The sequence below is a fragment of the Sparus aurata genome, chromosome 1, assembly GCF_900880675.1.
Source record: "Sparus aurata chromosome 1, fSpaAur1.1, whole genome shotgun sequence".
NCBI classification, from domain to species: Eukaryota; Metazoa; Chordata; class Actinopteri; order Spariformes; family Sparidae; genus Sparus; species Sparus aurata.
The window spans coordinates 26,414,360-26,434,977 of record NC_044187.1 but is presented as its reverse complement, the minus strand read 5'-3'; the positions used below and the strand labels follow the sequence as shown (position 1 = coordinate 26,434,977).

Below are 20,618 nucleotides of genomic sequence, written 5' to 3'. Positions count from 1 at the left end.
ACATTGCTGTAGAACTGGTGCTATGTAACTGACACACTACGTAACAGAATAGGTCACATTTGAACTCACCTTCAGGTGGCAACTTAAGCTTACAGTTCTCTTGTGTAAAGCCTGACCTGACTTGAAGTGTGGACATGCACCACTCGCACACACTCACACATTCACACACTCACAAACACACACCCACACACAGATTGCTCAGATTGATTTATACATATTCATACATATAACTTATTTGATACCTTATGTCAGTTATTTGTAGAATAAGGAGAGAGAGAGAGACAGAAATAGTTTATGTTAGAGCCTATCACATATATATCAGTATCGGTGTAAACCTTTTTTTATTTTTACAGACCATAATACAGAAAAAGTGTATTGTTTCAGTGCTCTGATGTAATTTGAGACAATAAAAAAAAAAAAAATGGTATATTGTAAAATATCCAGCCTGTTTCTAATTGTTTGTTTTTGTTTTTGTTTCTGATACCTACATATGAATGATCATTACAAAATATGTATGTATGTATGTGTGTGTGTGTGTGTGTGTGTAGGTGTGTGTGTGTGTGTACATAAAAATGTTCGCCAAAATAACAATATCAGTAATATGTTTTAACTCTCCAATATCAGCCCCAAAAATCAAGTATCTTTTTTTCCAAAAAACATTAAAAGCACACATTCATGGTCATAGTGAAAATGTATATAATGAGAGAAAATCTGTGCAAAAGTATCCATAAATATAAACAAAAGCATGCCAAAATGACAAATGTAAAAATGTATTTTTTCAATCCAAGTTCGACACCTTGATCTAAAAGTTATAAAGCTGCTGCAGTGTGTTACATTGCAGAGCTATGGGATCGTTTTCAAGGACTTTGAGAACAGCACTACGATCTGATGGTAGGCTTCAGTCCCATCGAGCAGTAAGCTTCTTGTGTAAGACATTTGCCTGGGTATGCGGATGAGAAAAAATGATACATGGCACCATGGAGAGAGAGAGAGGGGGAGAGAGAGAGGACAAGGAGGGTAAAGGTAGGAGGTAAGATGGAGTGAAGCAGGGAAGGAGGGAGGCAGTGTCGAAGAGGGGAGGAACATTGAGAGGGAGGGAGGAGTCCTTGGTCCTCGGCTTCTGACCTGCTGTCTTGGAGTTGCACTTCGGCTGAGGGAAGAAAATCTCACTGAGGATTTACTGCCTGGACCTTCAGCCCTCTGGAACTTCCCCTTCGGAATTCAATTTAGTGGAATATTCAATCAGAAACCTAGGACGTGCTGGAGTGCTACCTGCTGCAGAGGAGATTCCCAAGAGTGGTATGAGAAAATCATAAAATGTTGTGCTTTTTGTGTGTTGCTGTGGCATGTCTTGGCTCTAATGTCCTGATGTAGATAAGCCTGGTTCTATAATGCTACTTGCAAAGTCCAGAGTTGGTTTTGAAGCTGTTAAGTGAATGTTTTACAATAATAACTAATAATAATAACTTGATGTTGCATGGCAGGTTGTAGAAGACTAAGTATTGTTTAGAAATTATGAGATAAAGGTGCAACATTGCAGTTTGTCTCAGTGCTCAACAATGTTAATGCTCAGCAGCTTTTATTTGTCCCTCAAACTCACAAATCATTTTGTTGGTGTCTTAGTTTTTGACTTTGTGCAGTGGCATTGGAGTGCAGCACCTGAGGCTAATCTAAGTATATCTTCTCAGGGATTAAATAGCTTCCTAATGAGCTTTCACTAATGTCTTCACTTAAAGAAGAGAGATCTCACTGCAGGTTCTCAGTACAATGCCAAAAAGACCACAGCACGTTAGCAGAATTGCTGCTATTAATACAGCTATCAACTGCCATCAGCAATTCAGTACATACTGTAATCCCACCTGCAAGAAAATGAAAGAATTTCAGATAAAAAAAAAAAACCAGGTCATATATTTGTTGTATGTCCACATAAACATAATAATAATAATAATAATAATAATGATAATGATAATAATATACGACTTCTGCAATCATCAGCTATATCACACTTTTTCCTTTGAGTGCCAAAACTGAAACTCGGTTGATCAAAACAGCTATTAGGTTGTCAAGATGCAAAATGGCGCATGGGTCCCAAGTTCTGTTAATTCACAGCAAAGTGTTGCTCTGCCTGTTGTGCTCAGATTAGAAGAATAATCAATAATAAGGAATCCTAAGTATTCAAGGAATGTTTTTTCACTATAAACACCTGACAGCCACATCGAGCCATGTAGCGGACCAACTTTGAGCCCTCAGGCCTCACTTTGGGCAGCCATGCTCTACAGAGACTAACTTGTCCAGCCTTTACTATTCAATCTGAATCTTCTAAAATAATCAACATGAACTTAAAGTAAAATTTGTGATTCTGTCGGAGGCAGAACCAAATATAGCAAAGTTCTTGAAAGCTCAGCAGCAAACCATCATCTGCAAAGTCATTAATAAAAGTAGTTGTTATTTACATTTTGTAGAATAATGTAATGCAGGAGTAGTGGAAAGCAGCAAGAAATATAATTACTCAGGTAAATATTTAAGTTTAAAAATTGCTAGCTACATGTTATCTACATGACCTAAGTAAATGCACTTATAGTTAATTTGCACCACTGCCAGCAAGGCCTGTAAGCGGATGGACATCAGGACCCACATTTATCAACAGTATATATGCACAGATGTGCTAATGCACGGAGCCAGTGGGAGAAACAGAAAGCATTGTGAGTGTCACAGCATGCTTTAAACAATCTCAATATCAACATATCCTCAATATTTTCTTTAAATAATAATTACTCACTTAGTAATTTTGTCTAGTGAAAAACAAATACGTAGCCTAATGGTTGTGAAATCTTTAAAAGACATCAGTGACAGGAAAATGTAACATGGCTGATCCTGCATGAGTGGCTTCTGCTTCCCAAAATAGATATTGCTATATGTAATGCCTGATTTTGGAATCATGCTGGGGTGAAAAACTCAACAACAAAAGCCAATCCCATGCACATCCAAGTTATCTCCACCCTGGAGTTGTGGCCACCAGCACCTCAGTTGGAGATAGATCGGGGACAGGGATGGTTAATTGGGGTCATTTCTGATTATAAATGGACCTGAATAGAAGTTACAACCTTTTCTACACAATGTTGATAAATGAGTGCCCAGGTGTGGAAAGAAGTTAGAGAGAGGGCTACATATTCATCAACATCACTTTTTTGTCTTGCAGTGAGTAATATGAGGAAGCCTTCAAATGGGCTGGATCCAGGAATTAGACTGCAGGGCGTTCATTGTGTTTAGACCGGGGAGCAGCATGCACACAAATCGGTAAACCATCGCGGCGTGTCAAACCCCCGCCCTTGCAGCCATAAGCACCACCAACCCAGCTTTGGGGGGGATTCCTGAAACTTCCACTCTGCCTGACAACCTGCGCCAAACACCATGGATTTCATGCTACCAATACGTAGGAGTCAACACATGATGGCTTCCTCCAGCTCTGCGCCTCTTCTGGGCCCTGACAGCAGCTGCTCCAGGCCCCGCTACCAGGGCACCAGAAGAAAGCTGCGACCTGGACGGATTCTGGGATTCATCATCAGTATGGTGGCGGTCAGCATATTCTGCTCATGGAGTGCCTTGTCAGTGGCCACAACGTTGGCCAAGGAACGCGAATCGACCATCGAGGGCTCAGCAGAGGTGGCAGTACCCCAAAGAACACTTCTACAGCACCACAACCTGTCATCAACAGCGGAGGACACACCGGTGGCCATGAGAACATCTGATGTAGAGATGAATCACGGTGACTACCCAACAGACTACTTCAGCGTGGAGGACAGACGCCAAGGCTATGTAGCGTTTCATATGTTTGGCATGTTGTACATGTTCATAGCCTTAGCCATTGTCTGTGATGAGTTCTTTGTCCCTGCGCTCACTGTCATCACAGAGAAGTTGGAGATCTCTGATGATGTAGCAGGAGCCACCTTCATGGCGGCAGGTGGCTCAGCCCCAGAGCTCTTCACCTCAGTCATAGGAGTGTTTGTCTCCCACAGTAACGTCGGTATCGGTACCATCGTGGGCTCTGCCGTATTCAACATACTGTTTGTGATCGGGATGTGCGCCCTGTTCTCCAAAGAGGTGCTGAACCTCACCTGGTGGCCACTGTTCAGAGACGTCTCGTTCTATATCATTGGCTTGCTCATGCTCATCTATTTCTTTCTGGATAACCAAATCACGTTGGGGGAAAGTATCAGCCTGCTGATGTGCTACACCTGCTATGTCACATTCATGAAGTTCAATGCCAAAGTAGAACTTTTCGTAAAGAGCTTTCTGGGCAGCAACCAGGTGGACGAGCTGGAGACTGCACCAAAGGTGAGCCTGCCCTTGTCCACCCATCCATCCATCCATCCATCCATCCTCCCCTATTCCATTCCCCTACCCACCCAACTTTTCCCATTTCACACTGAACAGCACCCATATTTCACCCCATCTTGGGTCCTAATGAGAACACTAGGGTAATTTACCCTTTTGTTCTCAGTCACTGATTGACCCTCGGTCGGCTGAAGGACCATCCCCATCATATACAACCATCAAGAGGTTTCTGGTTCTCTATGTGTTATTTTATTTTGACAGTAGGAAAATAAAGAAAGTCTCAAGAAGTCTCAGAAAAGTAAAAAAAAATCCAACAAAGATTCAGACTGTCAAAGAACAAAGAGTGAACCTCTTTGATTCTTGACGTGAGTCTCTGATTCAAATCTCTTTGTGACTGTTTTTCCGTCAGTGTGCCATACATAAAATCTGAGCATCTGCTGATGACTTTTCTTAGAATTGTTTGTATTTTCACATTGAATGAGATAACAGTGTGAGTATAGCAGTCCTGTTCTGGGAATCTGAGCCGGTGTCATACAGGAAGGAGGTAGGGTGTTACAACAGAGTGCTGAACAGACAGCACTCTGTCAGGCAGCCAACCGTCCTCAATACCCCTCTTGAAGGATATAAAGATTTGTCTTAACCTGCCACCTGTGCAGCTCGGACACTGACAGACGCGGAGGCAGCCTCTTGGTGCTGACTAAGTCTAGGAGCACGCCTCGTCTTCAGTTGCTACTTTTAGTAACCAAGTCCAGACCAGAGTCCAGAGAGGCTCTCAGAATAGGACTGATGTAACAAAGCTAGTCCCCAAAATGTTCAACTAGATGAAAATACAGACATTTCACATTCGAAGGCATTAGAAAGTTGGGTACTAGATTATTTGCCATGGATTTCTGTATTTCAAAATAGGGCATTGCTCAAGTTTTAACCATTATTCTCGTCCACCATTCAAGTCAATTCCCTTCTGAAAGATTATCTATACTGATACTACACTTTTAAGCATAAAATCTTCAGAAAACAAATGCTGCTACTGACAATGGGAACTCCTTATAGTTTTGTCAATGGAAACTGCTCCCCAGCCAGTCAGAACAATGTTAGTAAAATATCACATGCATAATTTTATTTCTGAATTCCATGCTACGATTAAGTTATCAGCATCTTTTTTGAGTCATTTTCGAAGTCCAACCAGAAAGATTATACTGAGATGTTTGGTTTTTTTAGATGAGACATCTGGCTTGTTTTCGCTCCATGGTGAGTTCTAATGTACAGATAAATACTCCCAAGATTGTAGACAGTTGACAGACAACAAATGATGGAGTTTTGAGATGACTGTATGATAAAAACTGAAAGCAGAAGAAACAGACAAATAAGTCCAGAAATCTTTGTAGCGTCTCTTCAACCTCATCAGCACGCTCCCTCCTTTAGCTCCCCACTTCTCTGTCCTGACATTGGTATAAAGAGGTCTCTCGACACTCGAGTAGTGCCATTTGCTCTCTATTTCAACTCAAAATTTCAGAGCATCTGTAATTATCATCCTAATGGAGTGACTGGATTATGGATTACACAGAGATCCCATTATAATAAACAATCATGAAACATTAAAAAGCATTTTTCTTTTCTCTGAAAGGCTCTTGCATAGTGTGACTCATACTCAGGATGTTGACCCCATGAAAAAACACTCACAATAGCAATCACTTCACAACCACTAAACCAATCACTTCATGTCAGCTGGGACATGAAGATTAGCTTGGAGTGCTCATTGTGCCTTTTGCTCCTTTGTTTACGAAGCTCATGTAGATTCTAGATTCAAGACAGAGTGGACATGATGATTCAACATACATACAAACACACACACACACACAAAAAAAAGTTATTTTGTTTTTCACGTTTGTCTCTCCGTCTTTTGTTCTGTCTGTGTGTGCAGTTGGAGTCAGATCTGTTGCTCTCTGATGTTGTAATCACATACGGCGCTCAGGTGACAAATACTAAAACTACTGTACTTAGACCAGCTTGCCCGTAGCCTAGACCGACAGCACCCATCACCAGTTCTTCAGGGGCGTATACAGCGCACTGCTGCACATTTTTGGAGACATTATGAAACAAGAGATTATGTACATTTAAATGTCATTCTAGGCAACTAAAATGACATCTTGTGCCCAAATACGTATTCATAAGGAACCTTTAAGACCCAGCAGTGGCTGGAAACACTTGATGGACGGAGGCAGCTATTTTTATGGTAGTGATCCAGGCCCGGAGAAGTTCTCACATTTGATGCAACAGATGAGCTCATGATCACAAGTCGTATCTGCTTCAAAGCTCCTCCCCTTAAATGCTAATTGTAAACATAAAAAATAACTGCTTCCAAGGAAGCATGACTTGCTTTTATTTTGGAGTTTTGGAGTTTTATAAACAGGTGGTAGCTTGTTTTCTTCCCATCTTACTCGTCTATCACTTGAACTATCTATTTTATCTTAAATGTGACCCATTATTGAATATTTTACCTCTTTCATTTTAAACCTGTGAGCACATGCGGTGTATCTGGACACTCATCATCCTCTGTTCCCGGCAGTGTTGTTGCAGAAGCTCTGTTTGACATTTGTGCCCTTCTGGGAATCAGCTGTTCCCCAGGCTGTCTCACCTCAACCCAAGAACAGCTTTTCTCTTTCTGTCTCTCAGGCACTTTATGTCCTACTGCCTTGCCCTCATGTGTCGATAGCTGCTTAATAATCCCTCGGGTTAATGCCCTCCAATCCCATTAGAGCCTCTAATAATAGTCAGATGCTCCTTGTGGGAGCAGGAATCATCAGATCACTGAGAGAAAAAAACTGAACGTTACTTCCACAGCCTGCAGTCGCCCTCACAACATGGTATTGTTTTTATTTTGCGCATAGTTGAGTGTCTGTTTTATGTGGTTTTTGCACTACGGACAGGGTGCCTACAGCGTCCATGTTGGGGAAGAGAAGATCTTCAGGTTTGCTAAGTGATGGCACTAAAGACGACAATCCTCTCTGATCCCCTTATCAACTGCTTACCTGCAGTGACGACAGCAAACATACAACCCTGCACTGTGTCACTCTGTCTCTGCAGAGCTTTCGTGAAATGTTACAATTCTCCTTGCGGTCATTGATATCAGACCTGGAGCACAATGCAGCAGTGTTGTGCATCTGTAACCTCACAGACTTTTAAACTGAAGAGATATTTGCAGTTTATTACTTGTCAAATGTTATAAATATAGTTCTAAGGTTGCACACAGGTTTTCTAACATTCATGTACCAGAGTGCGGATACAATTGCTTTTCTTTGTGTATTTATCGAGCTTATCATGGCTGAAATGATTGCAGCTGTTTGCGTCAGTTACACAGCAGGTCTGACTTTAGCATGTCGGATCACCGTGATCATGATCGAAACGTGGCAGCTGTTCAGTGTAATAACTGTTGAGGTGCTTCGTGAGCAAGGCACTGCGGTGGAATCTAAAGTCTGTGCAGCTGTAGATAATAAAATATAATCAAAAAAAGATAGCTGGGTTTTGCTGACAGATGAGAGATAACTGTTTAGACGGCATGGGGATCTGTGAAGGTTGGTGCAGGACCTCACATGCAGGCTTGAAAATCACCAGTCTAAAAGGGGTGATCTCTGCCGATTAATCCTGGCTAAGTCCCACAGCTCGGACAGTCAGGTGGATCCTGAGGAGAGAGAGAGCAAGCGAGCAAGAGAGAGAGAGAGAGATGGTGATCTAATAGTCCCTCACTGATGACAGTGATGGTGATTGATTGGGATGAAGGCAATGTTTTGTGCAATCTTTAGGATTTAAGAGTCTTCCAGTGTCTGGACCGGGGATGAGACCAGTGAAGTGGAACAGCAGCTCAGCAATCTTTCTCCTCTTCTTCTTCTTCTTCTTCTTCTTCTACTATCATAAACACGTAAACAGATTACCTTTGCATCTTAAACACCTCTATGTTATGTCATATCACAAGCCCTGACAGATTTTGACAATTGTTTGCAAGTTTACCCCAAAGAGAAAGTTTAACGTAGATAAAATTCAAGTTAGACTTGTTCATTTACAGTTGTGATAAGCATGTGAAGGGTGGGAAATGACCCGCCCTGTTAAACAAAAATGACTCAAGTTGAGACAAATTGTTGTTGCTAATCTATTTGACTCGCTCACGTTGGCTTGCATTATCGTTCAGCGAAAAGAGATGCACACTGTAAGCCAATGAGATGAAGCTGAGCTCATTCATTCTCCATATCTGCATCGAATATTGAGCTCCGACAATAATGAGATGGAAAAGACATCATGTTGTTTCATAATGGAGGCAATTTGTACTTTTGTATTTGTACCACGTGCAGTGGCAACCACTTCCTTTTTCATATCGATAATCCAATCTGTATATGAGTTATGATGTCAAATGTTAATATCAAACAATAAATGGTTGTAAATGACCTAATGTTCTTAACAAGGCATCTTCAAAAATGTTATCTGTTGTTCTTTAAGAGTAAAAATGACTTATGGAACAGTTCTCCTCAGACCTGTCTCATGTAGCAGTTACAGATTATACTGCCTGTATAATATATTAGAGTTTTTACTTGCAACCTGCTGGAATGACAAACAAAATTTAAATTAGGTACTGAAGGATGTTCAGATTTAAATAGCTTAAAACTGTCCCGAGTGGATTTGAGACAGATCTGTGGTGATAAGTCACTGGTGATTCATTCATCATAGTGGAGGTGAGAGCAATGAAAGAGTTGAATAAGGGCAAGTTATGAAGTCAAAATACAACATTTATCTAAATATACTGTGGAAGTAAGGCTACTGACTCTAGTAAGATCACATGTCCAGTCACCTTTCCAAGAATTGAAAAATAAGTATTTCAAATAAAGCTTGAAATAGTTTCAGGAGACTGAGGGATGTATAACTTTAAACATGAAAACGACCTTAATTGGATTTATACATTGAGGGCAATCATTAGAATGGAGTCTCAGCAGATCCTGCAGCAGGTTTTAAGTGTCTTTTGTCATCAGGCAGCTCTCACGAGGAGCCATGTGAGCACTAAACAACATGAACTAATTCCAAGCTGGCCTCTGCCATTAGAGCAGAGGGCACGCGCAGCAATCACATGGATATAGACAGGTGTCCGCAGCGTCCTCTTCTTTTGTGTTGTTTGTCAACCTTACCTTTAATATATCTCTATGGATTTAAATTCCAGTCATTTCTGTAAATAAATGAATATATCAAAAAGCAGCAACATGGAATTGCTTGATCTAAAGTGAAAAGAAATCTGCTTTGTGTAAGATTTGAAAAACTGATGATATATGATCAATGGAAAATGTTATCCTCTGTTTGAGCTGACATTAATGAGTTGAGATGAATTTTACTGTATGTAAACCAGCACCATCACCTCAGCTTCATTCAGGGGAACATCATGCAACTGAAGCAATTAATGCCTGCTAAAAATAAAAATGGATTGAACAAACATGTAAACAAGTCTAAAGGAGTGATAGCCCTTTATAAACAGGAGAAAAAGCAGAAACAGCAGCATAACAGCAGCAGGTGTTGTCAGATGCAATCTAAAGGGATTATGCGCTCTGAGGCCTCCATCATCAACAACAAAACCCTCCACCCCTCTGCTTGGTGCTGCCGATTGTCTGTAGTTGTCGTGGGAAAATTGTACTCACATAAAGATGAGGCACACGAGGAGAATTTACCTCAGACTTTCTTACCATAATCCATTTGCATCCATCATTTCTATTGATTAAATACACAGCATAGTGTACACAGGGCTGGTGAGGGAGCAAGTAAGTGACTGAGGGAGTTTATCTTAATTTGAATAGTTGTAAATGTTCATACAAACCTGTGGTGAACAATACATCTGCAGTCTTGAGCAGCTCTTGAGCAAGTAGACAATTGATTTGGATTTTAATTAATTTCCTTTTTGAATTTCAAAAAGCTTGATAGAATCTTCTTGGACCGTTTAATAAGAATAAAACCTCACTGGTTAATGCTAGCAATTGATTTTTTTCTCTAATTGACTCCTTAAATTTCTCAACTGACCAAACTTATCTTAAAGAAATAAACAAATTCTTCTAATAAAGCTCCTATATTGAAAGACCTGTCAGTTTCAGTTTAACAAGGAGGTGCCACATTTCTTCTTCTTCGCTTTATTCCACTCCAGTTTTCATGGGGCCTCTGATTCATGCAATCTAAGCATTCAGGAACAGCTTCTTGCTGTGCTTCTGTATTGAGCTTGTCTTTATGATGAAAGCTTTGCCCAGGGCAGAACATCATGGTGTGATTTATGCCTCCTGTTCTGCAGAGCTACAGACACCACATACTAGTTCATATAGAACGAGTGTGAGTCGAGTACTATGTTTCAAAATGCATTATAAAATACATATTTACACAACAATATATTTATATTTTTATGTGTAAATATATCTACACATATATACTATTATGGATCATAAATATTATATCATATATATAGTAAGACTTTATGCTTCTATCTGTTGTCTTGAACATCTCCAAACCCCTGATTCCCACACTAAACCCTCCCCACTGCTCCGTGTTTCCACACACCACCACCACCACAGTCCCTTACCTGCCCCAGCCGCTGGACTGTGTGTGTGTATTTCTGTACAGTATGTGGTGACACAGCTGTGCTGTATATGTCCTCTGAAGAAATGGCTGGGGTTGAGATCAGTGTTCGTCCTCCCTTGTAATCTTCATGTTGGAACAAGACCCCAAACCTCCATACTGGTTCACTCCCACTGTTGCCCCCTTTTCTGTTCCTGTTTGTTTACCTTTGACTGAAAATAAATTGGATTGGAACACAATAGTTGGTTCCTAGCTGAAAATAACAAAAATAGCAGGTTTTCCTTGATCTGAAGTATGAGATAAAGTGGGGGTCATCTTCTACAGGTTGTTGTGCCTTATGCAGTGCCACTCCTTCATGACTTATTACAAGGGTGATACTCAGAACAAGTGGAAACATCTTTAGAAGCACAAAGTGTTGAAGAATCTTGAATGGTTCAAGAACCAGAGCTAGTTCATGGAAAATGTGACGTGCGAGGAGGAAACACTCACAGAGTGTGTGTGTGTGTGTGTGTGTGTGTGTGTGTTGATAAAGACAACAAATTAGCTGTAAAGACTGACAATATTTTGCCTAAAAGAGGAAGCCATGACAAGATGTTCCACCCGTTCTTCTTCATGGGTTAAATGGTGCTCATGCCGTCTTTCCTACTGTTCCTAACACTTCAGATCAAATAAAACCTGTGTTATTGCTTTCAGAGTTCATGTGTGTTTTCGTTTTTCATTAGTTCTATGAGTAAACAGGATGTAAGGTGTTGAAGACATTTGCATTTCAAACATTGTGTTCCTCACCATTGTAGTTATAAAATCTATCAACACCACGCAGTCCGACAGATCTTAAACATTACAAAATCATGTACTACATACTACATGTCTAATGTAGTGGATTGCATGTAGTCCATGTGTTTGGGTTATTGTGTCCACACCCTGCATATGTTTATGTATGTATTAAAATCTATAGTGTGTATATATTGTGTTTTCTCTCTGTTTTTCCTTCAAGGTACCTGCACCAGATGATGAGAACAAGCTGATGGTGAGTTTGTTGTGCATTTGTAAACGTGCTGGTCATGTTATACGAAATATATAATAAATAAATATATGATATTCACGGTATACGTATATAATTGACAAATAAGTGAGCATATATAGTAAGCTGAATGTATCAAGTAAGCCATATTTACAAAAATTGGGTTTATAGATATATATTCTCCATGTACATGGAGAGAAGATGCAGATGCCAATACTGGCATGTATTGCTAAATACATGTGGACTTCCAATGCATTTAGCATATATATAGATAGATATATATTACATTATATTTTTCAGTATATGTTAATATATGCTTGACATTTGACAAGTGATGAATTATGTCATGACTGGTGCTAGAAGGGTCACAGGAGCGCAGAGTAAGGGCCTAGATGGAGAGGCAGGAGGCAGATCTGGTGGAGTTTAATCTTTTGAAAAAAATCTAGAACTACAAAGGCTTCTGTTTTGGATGATGGTGAGAAAGCCAACAGTCAAATCCAGAGAAGCACAGGCTGAGAAATCCAATGAGGAGGCAGGAATTCAAAGTCCAGGCAAAATGTCTGACATGCCGGTGAGGCAGGCAGAAACAGGTTCAGGATACAAGTTCCAGGCAAACAGGATATAGATACAGGCTGGAGAACCACAACATGAAGACTACATTAATGATCTGGCAGGGATGCGATCTGGGATATGTAGAAGAGAATGATGCAGATAGGGAGGGGGAGGGAGGTCAATGCAGGGTTGATGAGGAGGGAGCAGGTGTGAGGATGGTCGGGGCCCGTCAGGCCATGAGTAAAGGAAGGAAAGTCCAAGGATCTGGTGGACAGCTAGATGTTGACCGGTTGGAGGACAGGCGACAAATGAGATATTGTTTAAAAAAAAGCAACTGAGCAGCAGATTGTGATGAACGCCAGACGTGTTCTTTCTATATTAATTATAGTAAAACCTCCTGTATCTGTGTTTGTGTATTTACAGGCCAAACCCAGGCTGCAGAGAGAAGGCAGCTGTGCCTCTCTACACAACTCACTGATGAGGAACAGCATCTTCCAGCTCATGATCCACACCCTGGACCCCCTCAGTGATGAAGGCATGTGGAAAACACTCACATTTTTCTGGATTGAGTTAGATCTTGTGTTTCTTGTTTCAGTTAATGTTTACATGATTCATTATTGACATTTTTTGGTTAGACCATGTTTCCTCTGTTGTAGGTCATTTCAAAGAGAAGGCGTCAATCCTTCACAAAATGGCCAAGCACAAGTGTAAAGAGGAGGCTGCAAATGCCAACGGCGTAGGTGAGTAGCGGCGTAATGTGTGAAACTGTGGGGGTCCTTTGTGCCATCAACAAATCAGCTGATAAATCAAGTGACATCAAATCATTAATCAACTCAATCAAGACTTGTTGCTGCTGAAATGCAAGTGATAAATATGTTCACCAGAAAATGACTACATAGGTGATGGATAGGTTCAGCCCAGTCACTATCAAAAATGTTGGGTATTGTATTTTTGTGCAAACCGGGGATATGTTCACATTTGTTCATTTCATACATACCATATCAACGTTTCTACAATATATATCCTCACGTACAGATTACATGTTTATGAGCTGACCTTCATGTCAGGAGAGGAGGGGATTATGATAGTGGTATGACTGCTTCAACAAACATATTTTAGACATTTTCCAGCCGTGTTTGTGGCGACCAGAGCAGATATTTTAAGCCAAACCACTCTGACTGAGTGGTTTTTGTGCGTACACGAGCATAAAGTTTAAAATTTGAATGTAAATGTTAAAATGTGAGGTTTCAATGTGTCTATGGTTTGAAGGAATGTAAAATAAAAACATTTATTTTGGTGATTGGGTTGACCAGTAATGGAAGTTAATCAAATAAAATAAATAAGAAGACACTGAAATAAAACTGACTTTAATGAGAAAATTGTTTTTTTTGCCTTTTCATTTTAAAATGTAAACACGGCTGTCAGTTTTTACCAGGATGTTACAAGAGCTGTCAAAGCTAAAGTTCTCACTTACCTTCCTCCACTTTTAGCTTGAAACTAAGTTTGAAACAGTGTGATAGTTTACAACCATTTATTTATTAAGTTTTAAGTATTGTTAGTATCAATTATTATCTGCAAGTTGTCGATTAATTTATACTAGTGCAGTGCCCGTAAGAAAAGTGTATTCCTATAAAAAAAGTGGGAGGTTAAGCAGCTTTTTCATGGATGGCCAAATGAGGCTGTGTTTGAAGGTGGGACGTCAGGGATATTTAGGTTTGTTGTGAAATCCGATATTCCAGGGTATAATTGGCTGTTTTTGACTATTTTTGATTTTGCCATTATATTTCACCTTAAAAGCTATTTACTTGGTGTCATTATTTTCAGCACAACCTCACATGTGTGACTGTACAGTTCTTTTTTCATTTTGACATACTGTATTAACACAATGGACCTAAAATCACAAAAAAAAACATAAAATCCGAGAAGAAAAAGTTAGATTTTTTTACTGTGAAAACCACAAATATGTTTAACAAACCATTTTTTTTTTTTTTTTACTTATAATGCAAATATAAATAGTTGTTTGCTAAATTTGTGCATACATTTAAAAAATGTACAAAGTTATATGTAACTATTTACATTTAAATGCAGGCAATGCTCAGGTCTGCCTGAGCTCCTTCCAGCTGAATAAAGAGCTGCACTGCCTGCTCCACATTCAGCTTCTCCTCATTATTCTGACTCATTTAACAAAAAAACGACTCCACTACTCACTAAACACACTACACCAAACACTACATAACACACTAACTATACACTCCAAACACGCTAAATGTCACAAATCTCTCAACTCTCAATATCGCTGTCTACACACCGACCGTCGTTGCCTGTCAATCATCCGCCTAGGTCCCTCCCAAAACTTCCTGTTCCTCAACAACCAAACTTGCTGCTTGGACACTTTCATGTCAAAAGCCCGTTTTTACTCCCCAGACCCGAACAGACTCGGTCCGGACTCGTTTAATCTCATTAATCCACAACAGTCAGTTTAGATGCACAGAACAGAACAGAACGGACCGAACCGCCGGCAAAATCCCGGTCCAGCTCGCGCTGCTGCAGGTATAAATCCGCTTGTTTCTTCAGGTATGTCGTGGGCTTGAGCACTGCAGTGATTGGCTCTGGTGCGCACGTGGCCACGGTGTGCAGTGATTGGCTCTGGTGGACAATGCTCGGCGGAATTTGTAAAGCATTTATGAAATAATTTATTCACGGTATCATTGCAGTCCAAACAAATGCTTAGATGCACACCACTGAACCACGCAGCAGCCATGTTGAAAGTCTCGGGTCAGTGTGATCCTGATCCGCAGAGATATTTGACCAACAGACACACACACACACACAGACAGAGATTCCGTGCATTTATAGAAAGATGTTATCAGACATCATATTTAAGTGTGTTTTAGCAATTTCTTTCTTAAATCAGGAACAAATATGTGTCAATTCATATATCAGCTAACTTGTTGATTTGTCAATGAATCCGTCAGTTGAGGAGGCACATCTAGGCCTCCATGTAATGCTCTGTTGCAGCTGTGGGGATGAGTTCGGAAAATTAACAAGCATATTTTGTTTCTCAACTTAGGAGCGCTCTCCCAGATACCTCCAAGAAAAGAAAATTGTACTAAGTTTCAGCTCTTCTCTTTAGTGTCATTAGACCAGCACTTTTCATTTCAAATTCATACTGACTTGTGAACATGTCTTTTAAACTCTATTTTAACTCTTTTTTTTTTTTTTTCTTTCCTCAAGCTGATAAAAACATCCCCAACAGTTCGAATGTTGCCGTGGAAGTCACGCCACCCATGAACGGTGTTGCGGGAGGAGACGAGGTACGGCTTTCATCTTTCCACAAAGTTGTGTTACAGCGTCAGGTTAAACTTAGTGATACACAGCATTACCATGATGGGAAATGTCTAAATATTGAGAATATAGAAGAGATTGTAAAGTAACGCAATACCCCCTCAGGGAGAGGAAGAGGAGGATGAAGACCAGCCTCTGAGCCTCGCCTGGCCCGACACCCTCAGGAAACGGATCACCTACCTCATCATCATGCCCATCGTCTTTCCACTGTGGCTCACACTGCCTGACGTCAGGAGAGAGGTGACAATACACACACATCGCTTTATCAGTTGATTTTCTTACAACTTTTTGGAACATGAGAAAACTTGGAATAGATTAAAGGGTAACTTCAACACTTTTACACATTAAAGTGTCTTTACAGGTCATGGGGAGTACTGCTGCAAATGTGAAAAAGTAGTACAGATCATTTTGTGGCCCCTGAGGAAGCTGCATGTGATTTCTTGTGACAGATGTACTTATTGTAAGTCCCTTTGGACAAAAGCGTCTGCTAAATGCCCTAAATGTAAATGTAAATGTACCTGATGAATTGCCTCTAGTGATGTCACTCAGTGGTTCAGCTGCATCATCATTTGTCTTTAAACTGTCCATAATGAGTCCGACCACGACTGCAATGCTCCACAACTGGGCTGCTTTACAAAGCCTAGAGCCTACATTACCCACAGTGCAACTTAGCCCCTCAGTGACATCACTTGGGGCCATTTATCAGATTACCATCAGCTTGTGTGAAATCGGTGGAGTTACCCTTTAAGTATGTCTCTAGTTAATAGCCTGTTTAATAAATGTGGCCATAAGAGCAGGTTTCAGTCTTATTTTTCATTTATTTTATTTTATTCAATTAAAAACTGTGAATGTTGACTTTGCTCTTACATGATGTATTAGATCTCAGGTCAGTGTATCAGGTTTTGCCTGAGCCTAGACCAGAGTTTGACTGAGTGATTGTCCAACTGAGTGGATGTTAACTAAATTGTGTTTTTATTGTGTGTTTTTCAGTCTTCAGAAAGGTTCTTCCCCATCACTTTCATTGGCGCCATTTCTTGGATTGCTTTCTTCTCCTACCTCATGGTGTGGTGGGCCCACCAGGTACTTACACACACACACACACACACACAAGTTTTCTCTATTTGTTGTCCTCTCTGTTCTATTTCTAACGCCTTTCTCCTGAGGGTGCAGCAGTCAGGGTGTTGAATATATGACCTAAGCAGCTAATCCCAACTAATCTGCCTTGATCCACAGCCAGATCAACCTGTAACGCTCTATTTTGACAGCACAAATGCAAAGACAGACATGAAGCAGGAGTGCCTGTGGGCAAGGTCACTCTGCAGAGGACTCTGCTGATGGATCATAGATCAAATAAGATAAAAAGAAAATAAAATGAAATAGAAGAGTGTGTGATGATGACTAAACATCTCCACTGTACACCTACCTTTTAAAGTGCCGTATTAAACAAAGTGGAGCACAACAGAAAAAGCTCTGAGCTATTATGAGCCATTTAATTAGGGCTGCAACTAACGATTGTTTTCATTATAGATTAACCTGCTGGATATTTTTTATCATTAACTGATTAAACATTTAGTTTACAAAATGTCAAAAGATTTTGAAAAAAAATGCTCAGCGCCAGTCATGAGAGCCCTGAGAGACATTACTTCCTTTGTCCAACCGACAGTCCAGAACCCAAAGACTCTTCATCTACTGTCATCAGTGACGAAGAAAAACAGCAAATCTTCACATTTAAGAAGTTGGAGACAGAATATATTCGAAATTTTTGCTTGAAAAAAGAAACTATTAATCCATTATCAAAACAGTTGGCAACTAATTTTCTTTTGATAGTTTTACCCTTCAGTAGATGGTGGATTGTATATGATTAATGGACTAATCGACTGATTCTTGCAGCCCTAGACAGGACTGCTGTATTCACTCTCTGTCTCTGCTGAACGCTGCAATAAACTTATATTTAGGTGAAGATTAAAAAAGAAACATTTTGTCAAAAGCCATTATAAAGTTGAATGGTTACACTATATCATAATAATAATAATAATAATAATAATAATAATAATAATAATAATAAGATTTTATAGTTAATCAAACTGAAACTTAGTTAATAGTCATTTCACTTCTATCAGTGAAATGCTTTATGAACTATTTATTAATACACTTTGTTCGTTGGCCGTTCCACTCATGATAAAGTCAAATCTACCTGTACAATTTGATCTTACGCGTTTGTATATTTGGACTCAGATTACCGAAAACCTTATTCAAAAAATCGTGACGTCAAAACAATTTCCTAAACAAAACCTTTTTTTAAGCAAAGCCAGAAAGAAGGTTTGGAACGATAGAAAGAATGATTTAAGTCATTGCGGCTGCAACATGAAGCACCTTATTCCTCCTTTCAGGTTGGAGAAACCTTCTGGATCACAGAAGAGATAATGGGTCTGACCATACTAGCAGCGGGCACTTCAATCCCTGACCTCATCACCAGTGTGATCGTGGCACGAAAAGGTCTCGGTGACATGGCCGTGTCCAGCTCTGTGGGCTCCAACATCTTTGATATCACTGTGGGGTGAGTCCTGCGAACAGCAACAACAAGTGTACAAACAACTTTTGAATGAGAGCTCAGGCTCAGAAATAACCTGAACACCTCTTTCCTGTGGTGCTTCCCCCAGTCTGCCCTTCCCCTGGCTCATCTACAATGTCATCAACGACTTCAAGCCGGTGGAGGTGAGCAGCAACGGCCTGTTCTGCGCTATCGTTCTGCTCTTCCTCATGCTCCTCTTCGTCATCATGTCCATCGCGGCTTGCAAGTGGAGGATGAGCAAGTTCCTGGGCTTCCTCATGTTCTTGCTCTACTTCGTCTTCCTCATCATCAGCGTCATGCTGGAGGACAAAGTCATCATCTGCCCAATCTCCGTCTGAGAAAGAGTGGCTCCCGGAAAGCAGAACTGAACTCACGTGAGCGAGGATTTACTTTAGGAGTGGAAAAACGTGCTCGCACAGACTCAAACTGTCTATATCTGTCACACACACACACACACACACACACACACACACACATACACAGTAGACGACTGCACACATTCAGTATCATGTGAACAAACCACACACACAAACACAGGTTGTGGATGCAACTTAGGCAGAGGCACTGTCTTGAATCAATGCTGCGAAAAGCCCTCCAGCCCGTCCAGCAGTGTCACACAACCCTGTGCATCATTTTGCCATGCAGTTGGAGGGACTCCCCTCTCTGTGTACCACCTGACTACAATCTGTAGCCGCTACTGGTTGAAACCTGCTGAAACGCCACCCAGGATAGAAACTTCAACTGAAGAACACCTGAGATGTTTTTGTTTGGTTTTTTGTGTTTGTTTTTCAACGGACTGTGTGGCAGTATAAAGTAACGCTTCCGCTCCTCATGCAAGCAGCCAAGTGAAGCGTATGAACTGAATATGGAGGCTCAAAGAGACTTTTCTTTTTTCTTTTTTTTCAAGGGTGGGCGAAGCTCCGGAGAGATTCAGTATGTCATGGAATAAAAAGCAAAAAAAGGAGCGTGATAGCAGATCTTTTAACTGTGTCCATCCCACCACCTATATGGCTATGTGATGTCATCAACGGAGGAAATATCCACTGTTAAGAGCACAGACACGGTGCATTGCATTTGAGGATATATTAGGCAGAAATTCATACTGTTAAAGTCCTATGTCCAAGAAAAGATGATTTTGGAGTCTCATTCCCAACTCGTCAAATACTGACACTCTGGGATGGTCGGTTAACTTTTCTTACATGTAAGACCTTTAAATTTAGTCCTGGATATCTATAATAGGATACATTAAATGCTACATAGTTACATTAGAATGTGAACAGATAGGACACTGATTAAATTGGCTAAAGTGTTGTCATGCTCAATACTTCTGCTTATATCTATCTCATTTTGATTTTTCACATAATAAGCTTCAGAGTGACTTCTTCTGTTCCATCTGCCTTGACATGCACCACTTTAGAGAGAAATTATTTCAGTATCCTGGACGATATCTGAGTGGAAATGTGATAAACAGTTCAATGTCAGATTGCCCAGTAGATGATGCAGTATGGACAACAAGTGGTGGGCTAAAGGTTAGCGTTCTCACTCGTGTTTTTTCTTCTTTTTTTTTTTTTCCCAATTATGTATTTATAAGAAAGGATCAATAATCAACGGGTTTCTTCTGTAATGTTTTCATGTGAAACAACTCATGTACTGTAAAACATGTATATGTATATTTATGAATGCGAATGGTAGCAACTTTTTGTCATGGACCTTATTCCCTCACTCTCCACTGCCGCAGGCCTTTTGTGTTGTTTCAGATGAAATAGGTCTGAGATCAGGCCATCGCTGTCGTGTTCACGTACTACTCCCCTGGTTTCAGTGTGTGACATAAAGGGTGAAATCTGAGGATGAATCTGTGAAAGGAAACATCAAGTAGGCTCATATTTTTTAATCCATAACAAAACAGGGACCGATGAAAAGTTTCAGTTTCTGATAGTCGTGTATTTCGGCAAATCTTGTTTTGCCCCCTAATCCCAAAGTCACATCACTAGAGTCCTGCTGTTGTAAAATATGAATAACATGTTTCCATTCAACCGCAAAGTGAAAAAAAAGGTGTCTGTTTCCATTAACTAAATTAAAGGAGTTATCACCCGGAAATCGCTATTTCTCTCGCTAAATCATGCATATTGGTGTTGGACCTCTGTTGAAACTTGCCTGAAAAGCTGGAGTTTGAAAGTGGCTTATTTTTTTCGCTTTGGCTCTTTT

The 20,618-nt window shown here is 40.3% G+C and overlaps 1 protein-coding gene across 4 annotated transcripts; it reads left to right on the top strand.

Annotated features, from left to right (window-relative positions):
• Window positions 1–1,084: 1,084 nt before the first annotated feature.
• Window positions 1,085–19,966, top strand: slc24a2 (solute carrier family 24 member 2). 4 transcript variants are annotated; one of them, XM_030433775.1, is made up of 12 exons: window positions 1,085–1,299; window positions 3,200–4,335; window positions 6,257–6,307; window positions 11,918–11,950; window positions 12,920–13,031; window positions 13,153–13,236; window positions 15,567–15,602; window positions 15,731–15,810; window positions 15,947–16,081; window positions 16,832–16,921; window positions 18,232–18,398; window positions 18,502–19,966. In XM_030433775.1, exons 2-12 carry the CDS (start codon window positions 3,412–3,414, stop codon window positions 18,749–18,751), a joined length of 1,962 nt encoding a protein of 653 aa, XP_030289635.1. In that variant the 5' UTR covers window positions 1,085–1,299; window positions 3,200–3,411; the 3' UTR covers window positions 18,752–19,966. The 4 variants fall into 4 exon arrangements, with proteins under 4 accessions (XP_030289635.1, XP_030289653.1, XP_030289644.1 ...); XM_030433793.1 differs by lacking the exon at window positions 6,257–6,307; XM_030433784.1 differs by lacking the exon at window positions 15,567–15,602.
• Window positions 19,967–20,618: the final 652 nt, after the last annotated feature.

Coding starts and splice junctions, on each gene's coding strand:
- slc24a2 (XM_030433775.1), top strand. CDS start 3,412: ATGGATTTCATGCTACCAATACGTAGGAGTCAACACATGATGGCTTCC. Junction 4,336..6,256: donor AGCTGGAGACTGCACCAAAG/GTGAGCCTGCCC, acceptor CTGTGTGTGCAG/TTGGAGTCAGATCTGTTGCT. Junction 6,308..11,917: donor TAATCACATACGGCGCTCAG/GTGACAAATACT, acceptor TTTTCCTTCAAG/GTACCTGCACCAGATGATGA.